The sequence below is a fragment of the Cetorhinus maximus genome, chromosome 8 (assembly GCF_964194155.1).
Source record: "Cetorhinus maximus chromosome 8, sCetMax3.hap1.1, whole genome shotgun sequence".
In the NCBI taxonomy this organism is placed as follows: domain Eukaryota; kingdom Metazoa; phylum Chordata; class Chondrichthyes; order Lamniformes; family Cetorhinidae; genus Cetorhinus; species Cetorhinus maximus.
The window spans coordinates 27,263,982-27,279,908 of NC_135886.1; the positions used below are offsets into that span (position 1 = coordinate 27,263,982).

The 15,927-nt window shown below is 43.6% G+C and overlaps 1 protein-coding gene across 2 annotated transcripts in view; it reads left to right on the forward strand.

The window, feature by feature from the left end:
* Positions 1–15,927, forward strand: part of LOC144683527 (TBC1 domain family member 22B-like) — a 370,874-nt gene that overhangs the window by 44,820 nt on the left and 310,127 nt on the right. Inside the window, exon 3 of one of the 2 annotated variants that reach the window (XM_078546604.1) lies at positions 3,741–4,054. In XM_078546604.1, coding sequence (XP_078402730.1) covers positions 3,741–4,054 — 314 coding nt within the window. Of the gene's footprint in view, positions 1–3,740; positions 4,058–15,927 lie in introns of both variants that reach the window. The other variant, XM_078546605.1, reaches the window with a different exon arrangement.

A 15,927-nucleotide genomic window follows, 5' to 3' on the forward strand; every position in this document is an offset into this window, starting at 1 on the left:
TACCTCCAATCTTCCTAATTAAAATCTACAACAAAATGATAAAGGTCATGACTGAGGTATGGGTAGTAGAGATGACTGAGAGACCACTTGTCAGATGGCATGCTTTTTCTTGTATTGTTTTCAAAGATGTGATAGATGAGGGGTTTATCTTAGCAGCATTCAAATTTTGATGGCGTATTAAAACTTAAGGGGCAAATAATTGCTTGCCATGAAAGAGGAAATGGGACTTCTTAGAAGGAGCTATAGCGAATGAGTAATTATGACAGTTACCTTTGAGCTCAATGAGCATGGCGGAAGTCAAGAATGTTGAAAGAGGGATTCTCAAAGTTAAAAAGGTGTTTACTGATGTTAGCCTTCAAAGAAACTTGCATAAGCTGTCCCTTTTGAAGAATCAAAAATTGTTTTCATTGCCTCCTTGAAGGGCATGGAGGAAGGAAGAGAAAGAACCACCTGTATTGGATTTTACCAGGTCTTCAAGATGACTCAAATGCTTCATACCCAATGAATCACTTTTGAAATGTAGTGTCTTCTTCTGTAGCATGCATAGTGCAATATGCGCACCTTAAAGTGTTACAAAGAGCATTGATTATTTTGTCTGGTTTTCTGTGACATTGAATGAGGAAATGGATGTTGACCAAACAAAGGAGGAACTCCTTGTATTTTTTTCAATAATGCCATAGAGAGAAAGGTGAGGCCTTAATTCAACATCTCAGCTAAAAGATGGCATTTTTCACAAATCGGCTCATCCTTTGTGCTACTCTGAAGTGATGGCCCACATATATGCTGAGATCTTGACTCTGAGGTGAGCATGCTATCAAACAAGTCAAGATGACATGAGGCTATCCAAATTTAGCGACTGAGAGAATATACTGAAAGATAAATGGAGTTTGTATACGTTGACGGCATATGATTTGAAGGAAGTGGGTGAACGTAGGAAGGAGTTGCCACTAAAAGAATGGTAATGGTTGGACCAAAAGCTGAGGATGGCATTAAAAATGTAGAGAAGTAAGTGATATGAAGAAATTTGGCACAGTGCTTAGACTTTGAAATTGTTTCAGATGCACTGCATTGGGTTAGTGTCAGGAGTTGTACTTCACAATGATAAATACATGGACTAAGGCTTCAAAGTGAGATGGGTAAAATCTTGTAATCATTTAAGAAATAATTGTCTGTTTTGATGGGAATCTTTCTGGAATTGATGAGTTAAAGTCGGTAGATTGACCATCTTAATTTTTTTTTTGTGAACCACCTAGCTATGTGTAATCGATTCAGAATTCTTTAATGGACCACAATGATGACAAAACAAAAATCCTGTGTCTCTGGAATGTGATTTCATTATTTATTCTGGAGCTGAGATCTGTGGCCCACAAGTATGGGTGGTAATGCTTTTCAGAATTTATCCTTGTGCTACTTTTCATTTTCACAATGGTTGATCCTGCAAGGAAGTCAGCACGACTGTTCTACTCCAATTTAAACAAAATATGTATTGCTTTACACTTAACTTTATTCCTTATGGGATTGTGGCTGTAGAACCTGTGAAGCAGATCCTATGCTGTGTGTGTGTGTCTATTTCTCTATGTTCATACACCTCTCTCCATATATACACATAACTATTTCTCTCTATACAATACGCCTACCTCAATACACATATATAATGTACGAATGTGTCTATAATATTGAGCCTTTTGATACCATGCTATATCTGAAGCCCATCATACTGGAAAAACACAGATACCTATTGTACATGTACAGTTGTGTTGCAAAGTTGCATTTGAGATGCAAGAGGGAGGTCTGCACAGGTTGAAGATGCAACATAGGGTATGCGTGCATTGAATGCTTCACTTGCTAGTCACCAGAATAAACATTGATTATATTGTTATAAAAACAGAAGATGCTGGAAATACACAGCAGGTCAGGCAGCATCTGTGGAGCATGAAACAGTTAACCTTTCAGGTCGATGACCTTTCATCGGAACTGGGAAAAGTTAGAAATGTAGTAGGTGAAAGGGGGAGGGGTGGAAAGGTCTGTGATAGGGTGGGCAGACAGAAGATAGTTGTTAAGAACTCAACAGGCAAAAAGTTTTATACTTTTGAATATCTCCCACACAAAGTAATTGAGGCAAATTGAATAGCTGTATTTAAGGAGAAAGGAATAGAAGTATATCCTGATAGTATTAGATAAAGTAGGGTGGAAGGAGACTCATGTACAGCATAAATACCAGCATAGACCAGTTGGGCTGTAGGGCTGAATTTTACTCACGCCCAGAAGGTGGCAAGGGATGCTTGGGTGCTAAACTCATGGAGAACCAGGTCAAACCGGCTTCTCAATGCAGTCGTGCAATCAGGACATTGTTAGGAACTCCGCAGGCAAAAGATTTTATGATTTTGAATATCTCCCACATGAAGTAGTTGAGGCAAATAGCATATCTGCATTCGAGGAGAAAGGAATAGAAGTATATTCTGATAGGGTTAAATAAAATAGGATGCGAGAAAGCCTTGGTGTGCAAAGCCAAGGGGCGTGGTTATGGGGCAAATAAAGATACAAAAGATGCCTAAAGGTGTGCATGGCAGAATAATGAACAGTCGCCTCCTGAAATCAAAGACCGTAAAATCAAAACCTGCAAAATCGCAGCAGAGGTTATAATCTGAAATTGTCTGGTTGGTAGTAAAGTACCTCGTCAAAAGATGAGGCACTTTTCCTCGAGCTTGTGTTGAACTTCATTGGAATACTACAGAAGTCCGATAACAGATCAGGGTAGGAGCAAGGTGGAGAATTAAAATAATAGGTGATTTTGTTAATGTGATTGTCATTGTCTTCCAGAAGCACAATACATATGAAAATTATCACTTTAGGTGGACTTTGTACCCTTGATTTAAAATGAATGTGACACACATAACTGATTAACTCAAAGCTTTTCCCAATTAATAGTCCATTTAATGGTGCTTTGTAAACCTTGAACTAAGGTTGAATTAAATTCTGCGAAAATCAACTTGTTCTTCCTAAACTTTTTAACGAAGAGTGCATATGATTTACTGTTTGGATACAAGTTTTATACAGTGAATGAACCAGATAATATGTAATTAGCTCACAATACAGCATTCAAGAATTATATTAGATCATACATGTAAGATTACACTATAAAATCAGACTTTGCATGCTGCCATGAAGGTTATAAAACATTTCCAGTAAAATGAATTACTGTCTGCATTGTCAAAATAAATTTGTTCTGATCTACTAACCCCCTGGAGCAATATGTTCCAAGTATAGGAAGCTTGATACTCATTCTGAGTTGGACTACAATAAATTGTTCCTGTGCTTGATACTTGCTTGAGGCAATTGTCATTTATGCTGGAGTGTAGGAAGTTTTTATGTCTAATACAAAATTTAGTCAATTAATAGTTATTGTTATTATGCTGCACGTTTTATATGGATAACTGAAGATGCAATTCCCTTTCGCAAACAGCTTTATTTACTGTTTGGAGTAAATTCTAATAATTAGTTTTCTGAACTCAATTATTGCTGTGATATAATTGTTTTTTTAAAAAAAAAAATTATTTGTATAAAATGCGCAGTGATTCAGGTAAATCAGTTTATGACCAATTAATACTAATTTTATTTTTTTGCAGAAAATAAAAATATAGAACTGCCATTTTTACTTAAATTTATGGACAAACAAGTCGCAATCAATTGTGGGATGGTGTTCCAGTACTAAGTTGATTTGTGTCGGTTTCTTCTTGCAGCTTACTTAAAGAAGGTTCTAAGATGTATGCACAGTCAAAATCAAAGAGAGCCTCAAGTTTCCATGAGTTTGCAAAAAGCACCAGTGATGCTTGGGATATTGGGGATGATGAAGAAGAGGAGTTCACGTCTTTTGCTTCCCAAAGCCTTAATTCAAAGGTTGCAATGGCAACAGCCGCTCAGGTCATTCAGAACCACAATAAATTGAAGGAATCTCCTGGAGAGAAAATGCAGCAATCTGAATCAACCGATGAGGTTAAAAGGAATGGCAAGGTGGTCAAATCGAACAGTGAAGTACAACTGTCAGTGTCTTCAGGTAAGGACCCGCTTATACTTCTATGAGCATAATTGGAAATTTATGTTCTTGATCATTGGAGAATGTTAGAGGTTGTTAGCCCTCTATTTTATATTATTCCTTGATATGTTGATAGGTTGCCGATAAAGTGTTTATAAACAAATGCAGCACATGCCTTGAGTGTGCATGCGCATGTGCATGATGGACACCCCCAAAAAAACAGACAGCTGCAGACAAAGCAGATGCACATTGACAGTTCTAAATAAGTTGCATTGAACTAGATAGAAGCAACACCTGGAAACCATTAACATTTACAAGTTATGAACTACGGACAGCCTTCAAGGCACCAAGTCTATTTGCTACTTAAAGCATGGGACATGCAGGTAAGCATATGAGGTGGCAGCTGGTGAAAGAACTGGCTTTTATGGAATAGAGATCTCTTTATCCAACATCTATGTAGCAGAGTAACCGCTGTATCCCTTGGACTGATTGCTTACATACCTGTATCCCAGTGGTTGTTTAATTCTTCTGCTGCTATTGATGCTGGCTAAAGAACACCCATTCTACAAGAGCCAGGAACTGCACTGGGCAGTTCTTCAAACCAGTCTATCAAGGAGCCATCTGACTTAGGCGATAGAATAAATTCCTTTCCATTCCTGCCAAATGTTATCAGGTATTTCTAGTTTAAAACTATTCAGCGAAGAACATATGTACAGATTGTGAAACCAGCCATGCAGGAAGAAAACTTCAGTTAGACTACAAGCAGAGCACTCAAAACCCAACAAAAAAACCTATGAGAGGCTGAAGAGAATGGAAAAAAGTAAAGCTGCAATTTGAAGATTGCATCTCACTTCACTGGCACATTGGCTACCAGTAAAACTGTTAACAGTGCCTGAGCCACTCCACAACATTTCAAACAGTAGTAACTGCAGCAGGTGGAGGGAGGGAATCCTGGGCAGGGGCCTGCAGGGCATCAATCTCCTTAATTTGGCTGGATCTCCCAGGTCTTCCATCAGCCATCTCGCCCCAGTGCAGGCTACTAATGCAGCAGAAACCAGGATCAGGACATTGCCAGTGTGGGATCTTTCCATTGAGGGAGCAATGAACTGGGAAACCCAACATCAGAAAATGAGTTGAAATCACATCCTGCTGGCAGATTTCCATAATTAGACATAATTTAAAATGAAGGCATAAAAAAGATGGAACGTTGCAAGATATACAGCTAATCCTGGGATATTTGGCACACTGGATGACTGTGTATATGTCCATTTTAAAAATGATGATTCTTGTGATTGAAAGGGCACCTTATGCAAGTGTCCCTGATTTACAGGGTTCACTGTATATACTTAAAACTTTGGTAATAGCTATAATTGTCACGGATGTTGTTATCCACAAGAAGAAAGCAACCTGAATTAAGGATAATTCATCAAACTAAGAAGCAAAAATGTTGGGATATTGGAAGATGTAAGGTTAGGAACTTCACAGTTACTTATGCTTGGAACTCTGAAACCATCTCAAAATGAAAGTTTTTTCTACAGTATCATTACCATTACCATTTGAGTTCCAATTTGGGTAATGATTCATGCATTAAATAAGAGGGTGAAACCTTTGTCTTCAGAGGTGTGGCATATGCACGGTTCTCCTGAAAGAGGATTGTAAGGACTCAGGCTGCAGTTTAACTTTTGTACGAAATGGCACTTTGGATTTAAGCATTTATTCATGGAGCTTTATTTTTGTAATGTTATATTTATATATTCCACATTCATTTTCATTTTCTAAATGTGATTGATTTGACATTTGTATCCACAAACAATTCAAGTGTAAAATCAAATTTTTTTGAATAGCCCCTGATGTCGAGAATAGATTGTTACTATTTGGTACATCTTCATGATGAGTATGGATGGGATAACTGACAATGAGGCATATGTTTCTGACCAAGTTAATTAATGTGCAAACCTGATATTCCTGGTATGAATTGGTATCTGAGCTGGGACAATAAGATTTTTAAAGTATGTTTAAGTACCAGTTTGGCTCAGCTAGTGACTGTCTTGCTGAGTCTGAAGTTTTGTGTTTGAGCCCCATTGTGAACTTGACCATATCATCTAGGCTGAGAATGTACTGTATTGTTGGAGGTACCACCATCAGATCAGATGAGATGTTAAATTGAAATCCTGTCCTCCTGTTCAAGTGGATGTAAGGGATCTCCTGGTATTATTGCAAGAAATGCAGATAATTTACCCTTTGCCTTGGCCAACATTCCCCCCTCAACTAATGGGACCAAAATTGGATCACTCAGTCATCAGTTTTTTGCTGTTTTTAGGTCCTTTCTATGTGCAAATTGGTTGCTTTGTTTGCTTATGTAGCAATATTAACTCCATTTCAGAAGAAATCCATTGGTTGTAAAGCACTGAGGACGGCAGGTGGTAAGCAAGTTCCTTTTTCTTTATCATACAGTATTTGGATCATCTCACTGCCTTCAGAAAGGGACGAATAGATGAGTAGCATATTTAATGTGCATTTCTTAGTGATCACAATGCTTGTATTCTGAGAGGAATCCCATCAGTCCAAGTGGTCTTCACTCAAACAATACACTAATTGCAAAAACATTTATTGGTGCATTTCCCTCCTCTCATTTCGCTCCTAAGAATCTGAGGTAATCCATGGAAGAATTGAGTTTACCACTGATTGAGTACAGTAGACTCATGTAGGACTCATAATTGCATATCCTTTGATTTATTACAGGTGGAGACTGAATGAACTGCTGTGCACTCCTTCACTGACAAGTCTCTAATAAGACCTCATTCCTCCTCATGTCTCAGTGGAAACTTTGACCCTTCAATATACCAATAAAAGGGGAATGAAGTAGATATCATCTTTGTCTGAGTGGTTATTGGTCAGGGAGTAATCTGATGGGCTACCAGTATGAGGAACCTCCTTTTTGATTTAATCTTTAAGAAAGCAATGTAAAAAAAAGAAACCTACTTTATTTAAGCAATAGGAATTTTGCATATCCAAGAAAAGGTGTGATACATTGATCATCTTGCTCAAGGTTTCTGATATGGAGAATTACCTGTTGATTCTAAAAGAGGGCACAATTCTATAATATAGGACTGAAATTTCAGTGCTGCTAGTGGGAGAGAAGCGCCTCTGTGTAGCTTATTGTACTTTAATCCTACCTTCAGTAGAAGTTAAATTTTACTGTGATAGGATGCAATGTTCGAGGAAAATCTTGGAAGAGTTTAGAAATAGGACCTCCTCAATGTGCTTGTATATCTTCCATAATTAAAAAAACTTATAAATCTTAAGCTTGACAAAGTAGATAGTTGAATGTGTTATATAACCAAAAAACACAACCCATTGTTGACAGACTTCCCCAATGCTTTCCATTAACATGTGAGATGCACAGTTGGGCATTGCAGGCTATCACATTCAATGAAGGGCATCCATTCCTGTTTAGGGGCATTACAAGTATTTCATCTTTTGTGGCACATGGTGTCCATCCCTCTGCCGCATGAGGGAACAGTCATTCCTGTGAGTGGGGGTGCTGAAATCATGCTTCTGGTGCTTGGAAATTGTGAGCGTTCTACCTGGCAAAGTGCTGTAGATTGTGGTGGTCTGCTACTCAATGCACAACATTGCTCTGCAGGAAGAATTGACCTTTAACTTACAGACATGGTGCAGTGGATCTGGAAGATGCCAACTGGGATTATCACTGGGCATGGATCGTGGCCCTCCGAGGAAGACAATATGCTTAACTCTTAAATGCCCTCCGAAATGGCCCGGCAAGCCACTCGGTTGTATCAAACCGCTACGAAGTCTATAAGGAATGAAACTGGACAGACCACTGGGTACTGGAAATGACAACGGCAAACTCAGCCCTGTTGACCCTGCAAAGTCCTCCTTACTAACATCTAGGGGTTAGTGCCAAAATTGGGAGACCTGTCTCACAGACTAGTCAAGCAGCAGCCTGACAGTCTTACTCACGGAATCATACCTTACAGATAATGTTCCAGACACCACCATCACCATCACCATCCCTGGGCATTTCCTGTCCCACTGGCACAGTGGTATACAGTCAGGAGGGAGTTGCGCTGGGAGTCCTCAACATTTACTCTGGATCCCATGAAGTCTCATGGCATCAGGTCAAACATGGGCAGGGAAACCTCCTGCTGAATACCACGTACTGCCCACCCTCCAGCTGATGAATCAGTATTCTTTCATGTTGAACACCACTTGGAGGAAGCACTGAGGGTGGCAAAGGTGCAGAATGTACTCTGGGTGGGGGACTTCAATGTAGCATCACTACTGACTGAGCTGGCCGCATCCTAAAGGACATTGCCACAGACCCAGCCTAGCAGCTGGTGGTGAGGGAACCAACAAGATGGAAAAACATACTTGATCTCATCCTTGCCAATCTGCCTGCGGCAGATGCACCTATCCATGACAGCATCGGTAGGAATGACCACCACACAGTCCTTGTGGAGGCAAAGTCCCGTCACCACATTGAGGATACTCCATCATGTTTTGCGGCACTACCACAGTGCTAAATGGGATAGATTTTGTACAGATATAGCAACTCAAAACTGGGCATCCATGAGGCTCTGTGGGCCATCAGCAGCAGCAGAATTGTTCTCAACCACGATATTTAACCTCATGTTCCAACGCTACCATTACCACCAAGCCAGGGGATCAACCCTGGTTCAATGAAGACTGCAGGAGGGCATGCCAGGAGCAGCACCAGGCATACCTAAAAATGAGGTGTCAACCTGATGACGCAACAACTCACCAAACAGTGGAAGCAGCATGCAATAGACAGAGCCAAGTGATCAGATCTAAGCTCTGCAGTCCTGCCACATCCAGTCATGAATGGCGCTAACAGTTAAACAACTCCCCGGAGAAGGCTTCACAAATATTCCCATCCTTAATGATGGGGGAGCCCAGGACATCAGTGCAAAAGATAAGGCGGAAGCATTTGCAATAATTTTCAGCCAGAAGTGCCAAGTGGATGATCTTTCTAGGCGTCCTCTGGAGGTCCCCAGCATCACAGATGCCAGTCTTTAGCCAATTCGATTCACTCCATTTGATATCAAGAAACGGCTGAAGGAACTGGATACTGCAAAGGCAATGGGCCCTGACAGTATTCTGGCAAAAGTACTGAAGGCTTGTGCTCCAGAACTTGCCGCGCCCCAAGCCAAGTTGTTCCAGTACAGCTACAACACTAGCATCTACCCGGCTATGTGGAAAATTGTCCAGGTATGTCCCGTCCACAAAAAGCATGACAAATCCAATCTAGCCAATTATCGCCCCATCTGTCTACTCTCCATTATCAGTAAAGTGATAGAAGGGGTCATCAACAGTGCTATCAAGCACCACTTGCTTAGAAATAATCTGTTCGCTGACGCTTGGGTTCTGCCAGGATCATTACAGCCTTGGTTCAAACGAGCTGAACGCCAGAGGTGAGGTGAGAGTGACTGACTGCCCTTGACATCAAGACAGCATTTGATCGAGCGTGGCATCAAGGAGCCCGAGCAAAACTGGAGTCAATGAGAATCAGGGAAAACTCTCCACTGGTTGGAGTCATACCCAGCACAAAGGAAGATGATTGTGGTTGTTGGAGGTTAATCATCTCAGCCCCAGGATATCACTGCAGGAGTTCCTCAGGGTAGTGTCCTCGCCCCAACCATCTTCAGCTGCTCCTTCATCATAAGGTCAGAAGTAGGAATGTTCGCTGATAATTGAACAATGTTCAGCACCATTAACTCCTCAGATACTGAAGCAGTCCATGTCCAAATGCAGCAAGACCTGCACAATATCAGGCTTGGGCTGACAAGTGGTAAGTAACATTTGTGCCACAAAAGTGCCAGGCAATGGCGATCTCCAACAAGAGAGAATTCAACCATTGCTCCTTGACATTCAGTGGCATTACCATCACTGATTCCCTCACAATCAACATCCTGGGGGTTACCATTGACCAGAAACTGAACTGGACTAACCATATAAATACTGTGGCTACAGAGCAGGCCAGAGGCGAGGAATCCTGTGGCGAGTAACTCACCCCCTGACTCGCCAGAGCCTGTCCACCATTTTACAAGGCAGAAATCAAAAGTGTGATGGAATGCTGTCCACTTGCCTGAATGAGTGCAACTCCAAGCGACACTCAAGAAGCTCGACGTCCTTCACTGTTGCTGGGTCAAAATCCTGGAACTCCCTCCCTATCAGCACTGTCGGTGTACCTACAGCACATGGATTGCATTGGTTCAAGAAGGCAGCTCACCGCCACCTTCTCAAGGATAATTAGGGATGGGCAATAAATGCTGGCATGGAATGAACAAAAAAAAAAGTTGTATCTTTTTGATACTTTGAAAAGCTTCTTAGAATTGTTTAATAGCAGTAACAACAACATCATCAAGAGTAACAAATTACACCAGTAAAGATTTTTACAAGAATAATAATATGAAGCTGTTTATTCGACTTAATCCCTCGGGTTGGCTATGAATTAGACTGTGAAGGATGAGATGGCCAGTGTGTGAAAGGGGCATCATATGCCATCCATGCCTCACCCCTCCCCACATCAGCACACACACATCTTTGAGCCTAGGGCATGGCCTCTACATCCGGCCTGTTGGTTGGGAGCTGGGATCCTGATTCTGTTCTGAGTGGTGTGGGGAGAAGGTGGGCTGCAGCTACTGCCTCTTATGGATGGCTAGCTGCTGATTACATTGCTGGAAGATCATCCTCGGAAACCTGGCAGGCTTGTGCATATGGCTTAAAGCCTGAGGGTGGAAGGAAGTGGCCCTGGAATGTTTCTCTTCTCGGATCTAATTCCGTTTCAATGACTGTTTAGTCAGTATTCAACTCATTTGATCAAATTCTTTTACCTGTTAAGCATGATAAATGATTAAATATATTAAAGCATTCAGTAATTTGAGAGTAAATAAGGTTTTAAAGGAAAACTCATTATAGAGCATGATTCTGAATGCTGAATTTAAAAAGGAATGGTAGCCTATAGTGATGGCACCAGGCCTATGCTATGAATTGCTTCGAATAGCAGTTTTAATCTGACAATTAGTGTTTAAATTATTGTGTGAAATAGGAGGAGAGGTCCTTTTCATGTTGTTGACTCATTTCATTATCCTGCATAAGATAACTAAAATGAGTTTTTTTAAAAATTAAGAAGTATAGCGGGGAAGAGAATGAGAAATCAGCTCTTTATCTTGCTTTCAGGGTTGCTCTGAGGCCTCCTCTGCCTGGGGTAGGCCTCACTGATTAACAGAGGCCGCATGTTTTCTGGCTTGGTTTAAGCGCTGTGTATGAGGATATCTGGTTTCATGGAGGGGGGTCATCATTTTAGAGGATTTTGCTGTGATGAGAAGTTATTTTTGGGAGATTTACTGCTGTGGTAAGGTTTTTGTTGAGGCGGGGGGGTTTGACATCTGTGGTGAGGGTCTTTCTGGGGGTTTAGAGCTGTGGAGAGAAGTTTGAGGGATTCTTGGGTGATTTAGTACTGTGGTGAGGGGAGTTAATGCGTTAGTGCTGTGGTGGGGGCCTTTTGGCCCACCTAATTAATTATGCAGTCGGGAGGATTACATTGCATTGCATGACAGAGCGGGCAGGAAGTCACGCGCCCTGCCATCATATCCAGGCGTCATATTTAAAAGGCACCCAGACAGCTATTCATTCATTGCGCCAGGAGCCCAGGACATGGCTTCCAGAAAGCAGCAAGCACCAGCCCCACGGTTCAGTGATGCCTCCTTGGAGACACTCATCCAGGCCGTGGAGGACAGGAGGGATTCATCTTTGCCAGAGATGGGAGCAGGAGGCCCATCCGACTCACTACAGTGGCCTGGAAGGAGGTCGCCAGAGCAGTCAGTGCCACAGCAGTGCAGAGGAGGACGGCCCTGCGGTGCAGGAAACGTATGAGTAACTTAATCTGCGCCATCAGGGTAAGTGAACCCTTTACCCTCTACACTTGCCTCACCATTTTCTGAACCTATAATGGGACGTGGGCGTCAGTGGCTAGGCCAGCATCTGGATTGCCCATCCCTAAAAGCCCTTGAGAAGGTGTTGGGCTGCTGCCTCATTGCCGCACTGCAATCTATGTGGTCTGCTGGTAGGGAGGCAACTGCAGGTTGCTGACCCAGCTACGCTGAAGGCACAGCCATTTGGTGGTTGGAGTGGGGGAGGCTGGAGTAGAGGGTAACTTGCAGATGCTGTTGATGTCATGCCTCTGCTGCCCTTGTCCTTCTAGCTGCTGGAACTCACAGGTCTGGAGGGGCTGCCGAAGTAGCCTTTGGGGCTAGCAGCAGTGCATTGTTTACATAGCACACACAGTTGGCAAGGGGTCAGTGGTGGAATGACTGAATATTGAGGGTGCTGGGTGCGGTGTCAATCATGCAGCTTGTGTAGTCCTGAATGGTGTCCAGCTTCCTGAGTGCTATTGGAGCTACACTTATTCAGACAAGTGGACAGTATTCCCTCAAATCGCTCACTTGTGCCTTGCAGATGGTGGACAGATTTTGGGGAGTCACGTGCTCACTTCTCAGTAACAGAATTAGTAGCATGCAACCTGCTCCTGCATCAGTAGCGCTCATAATCCATCTCTCTCTCTCTCTCTCTCTCTCTCTCTCTCTTTACATTGGAGAAGACAGCGCACAACAGGCATGGGAGGGAGAAGTTGGGAGGGGCATGCCTGACAACCGGCCCCTCTCACGATATGAGCAGTGGGCTGCCAAGATGGCAGGGGAAGACCATTACTGTGCATGTGCCGACGGCAAGGCTGGCCCCCCCCAAGCATCCAGTGAGGAAGCATGCTTAATCTCTGTAAATTGGAATACATGTGCAATGTAGGAGGCAGCCTAGGCAGTCACTCATTCTCTATTCTCTCCGTTCCAGGTGCCAGTGGGAAAATGGGGAGGCCAGCCCCCATACCTGAACTCAGCCTCAGGCCCCGGGAGACCTCGGAAGAGGACAAGGACTACTTTTCACCTGTAGAGTGGTCAGAGCATTCACCTGCATCCTCCACCAGCCCAGAGATACACACCTCAGTGGCTCAGATCTAGATTAGGCTCGGACTCCCACTCTTTGGTGATCACCTCACAGACATGTGTCCACCTGAGGAGGAAGTGATGATAGCCAAGGTCGCTGGCACTCAGAGGTCCCAGCTAAGCCAGAGTCAGATAATGAGCCTCTGAGAGGAGTCATGGAGAAGATGCTGGAGTGTCAGCGAGACGCAGGGGAACTTCAGGCAGCAGCGTCAGAGATCTTCAATAGAGTGGCATACGAGGTGGAGGAATGCGTCTGCATGCTCTCTGATGTAGCCGCTCCGACTTCGATGTGAGCACATCCAGGCCTCTATGGGGAGGTTGGCGAAGTCATCGATTCTCTGGTCCAGCAGAACGTTTGGTTTCTGCACTCCATCGGTGTAGCCATGGGTGAGCTTTTGCAGTGGCTATGCGAGAGGTATCGGTTATCTCGATCTCCTTCCAGGTGCTCCTTCGCCTCAAGTCAGGGAAGTGCTCCTCAGATACTCAAAGGGAGGAGGAGTGCCAGCCAGACATGCTTGGGACTTCGATGCAGGACACTCCAAGGATGCCCGAGTGTTCTGAGTCCCTTCTGCCTGTGACCCCATCATCTCCAGCTCCGAGACCGCTGAGGATGTACCTGCCCCAGAGCAGGAAACCCAAAGAAGGCTGGGGCCCTCCAGAGGATGCTGGCCAAAGTCATCACAGTCAAGGGGGCATAGTAGTCAGCAGGCTGCTTCCACCTCTGTTGCGGAAGTTGGGGAAGCACCTAGATGTAGTGGTAGAGTAAGAAAAATTTAGAAGTATTAAGTTCAAACCGGTGGCACAGGTGTACAATCATTGTAAATAGTTATTGAACCTTTCTAAATATATTAATTGCTGCACTTCACAGAGGTCTCTTGGGTTTTTCTTGCTGCTGCTTGTGATATTGTCTGTGCACACTCCCCCCACCTTCCGCGGGTTGGGGGAAAGCCAAGGCTATGCCCCTCTGAATTATTCCTGTGCATGGAGGCTTTGCTCTTTGGCAAGGCTGTTGCGAGCCATGTGCGAGAAGCCTCCCAGTTACACTGTTCCCTTCCCTCCACTGCTCTTTGAAGTCTGTGCAGACCCTTGCTTTGTCAGGATAGATTCAGGGTTCTCCTTCAGTTGTCCAGTTGAGCTGGCCTTCAGCTCTGCCCACCCGATGACCCTCCTCCCACCTAGCATTTTTTCTGTTGCAAATCGAGGGTGTTGACACCCTGTTCTGCCTTCGCGTCACATTCCAGACTGTCTCCAACACCTTCTACCCTCCTCCAATAACCCACCCCCCCTCTCATTCACCATCAACCACCTCTTCCCCCCTTGATACCTTCACCTTCTCATCTGTCACCCTTGAACTCTGCCCCCCCCCCCCCAAGAGCAGCCTATAACCATCACCCTTCAAATGCCTCCCTCCCTGATGAGCCCACCCTTGTCACTGCCCTCATGCCCACCCTGATCCTGCTTGCTCCCAAGATCCGTGTTAAACTTGTCCATACCAACAACCCAGACGAGATCTACACCCGCTACAGGTGGACCTTCATCCTCCCGCCCTACTGCATCCCACTGCTCCCGCTCATAGTTATCGTGCTCTCCTATCACCAGTACCCTTGGTTTACCCCCCCAAGATTCCAGCATTGATAGCACTGACACCCCCCCATCCCCCTTCAGTGCTCACTGATTTCCTACCCCCCCCCTTTGTCTTCCGACCCCCCCCTGCTTTGTCTTCCAATAAACCCCACCTCCCCCCACTCTTGCAGGTCGTTGTGCACCTTACCTTCATGTGGTCCTCCAGCGATCCAGGCCATTGTCTTTCAGGTAAATGCTGCTGTCGCCATATGAATGCCACATTGGTCTGCTTGTGAATCGGACCGTTGGAGGATATGCCGGGAGGGTGGAGTTGGGTGTTGGGGAACATTCCGGTCAGCTGCTTATTTGAATACCATTAATGATATGCTAATCTGGTTGCCGGCGACCTTGCCGACGATCTTCGGCAGGAATGGCAGCCCTCCATGACAGTCGAGACCACAAGGCCCTGCCATCATTTCTTGCCATCGGGATTATTTTCCTCCCCTCATGTTCTCTGCTTCCGTCTGCCACGAGCCCTGCCTGGTGGGAGGGGATAATTCTGACCATGATGTGTGGCATGCTGCAGCTGTACAATATACTCTGTTGTGCCAGCCTGCAGCTGGCAGCACTATGTCCGGACGATGTATCAACTGGAATCTTTACAGCGTTACTTAATCATGTTTCATCCTACTTGCATATATTAAATTAACTCAATTTCCTTGTCCTCTTACTCTGTCTCTTAAAGGAATATAAACATCTTTGCTCTTGCATTTAGTGGAGTAATATAGCTTATAAAATTCAGGAAATAGTTCCATAATGTTAGGAACTAGATATAGTTTTAAGTACGTTATATTTGTATTTGTTGCTGTTGGGAACAAGATATTGCTTTAAGTTTAATTTATACTTTTTTTATTTGTGTGTTAAGGAAGGTGAAACCTTGGTTTGGTTTCATTTTAAAGCTTTTTTGAGATGGAGCCTGGAAGTTTGCAGGCCCTGTTTATATACAATATTTTTAATGAGGTTTTATGACTCTTGAAGTGAATAGATAGGTTAGTAGTTTAAGGAAGTTAAAAGAAACACCAAAAAGTTGGAAAAAACTGCTGTTGCCTAGCAACAGGGGATCAGAGAGAGACACGGAGAGACAGGCTGAATTTAGTTCAGTTGGTATGTGTATACCACAGAGTGAAGACAGAAAAGGTCTGATATTCTCTCTAGTCAGACTGCTGAGGAAATGAGTTTAAGGAACTCATGTTTTGCTCTAAAGCTAAAGTAATAGTAAATTTAGAG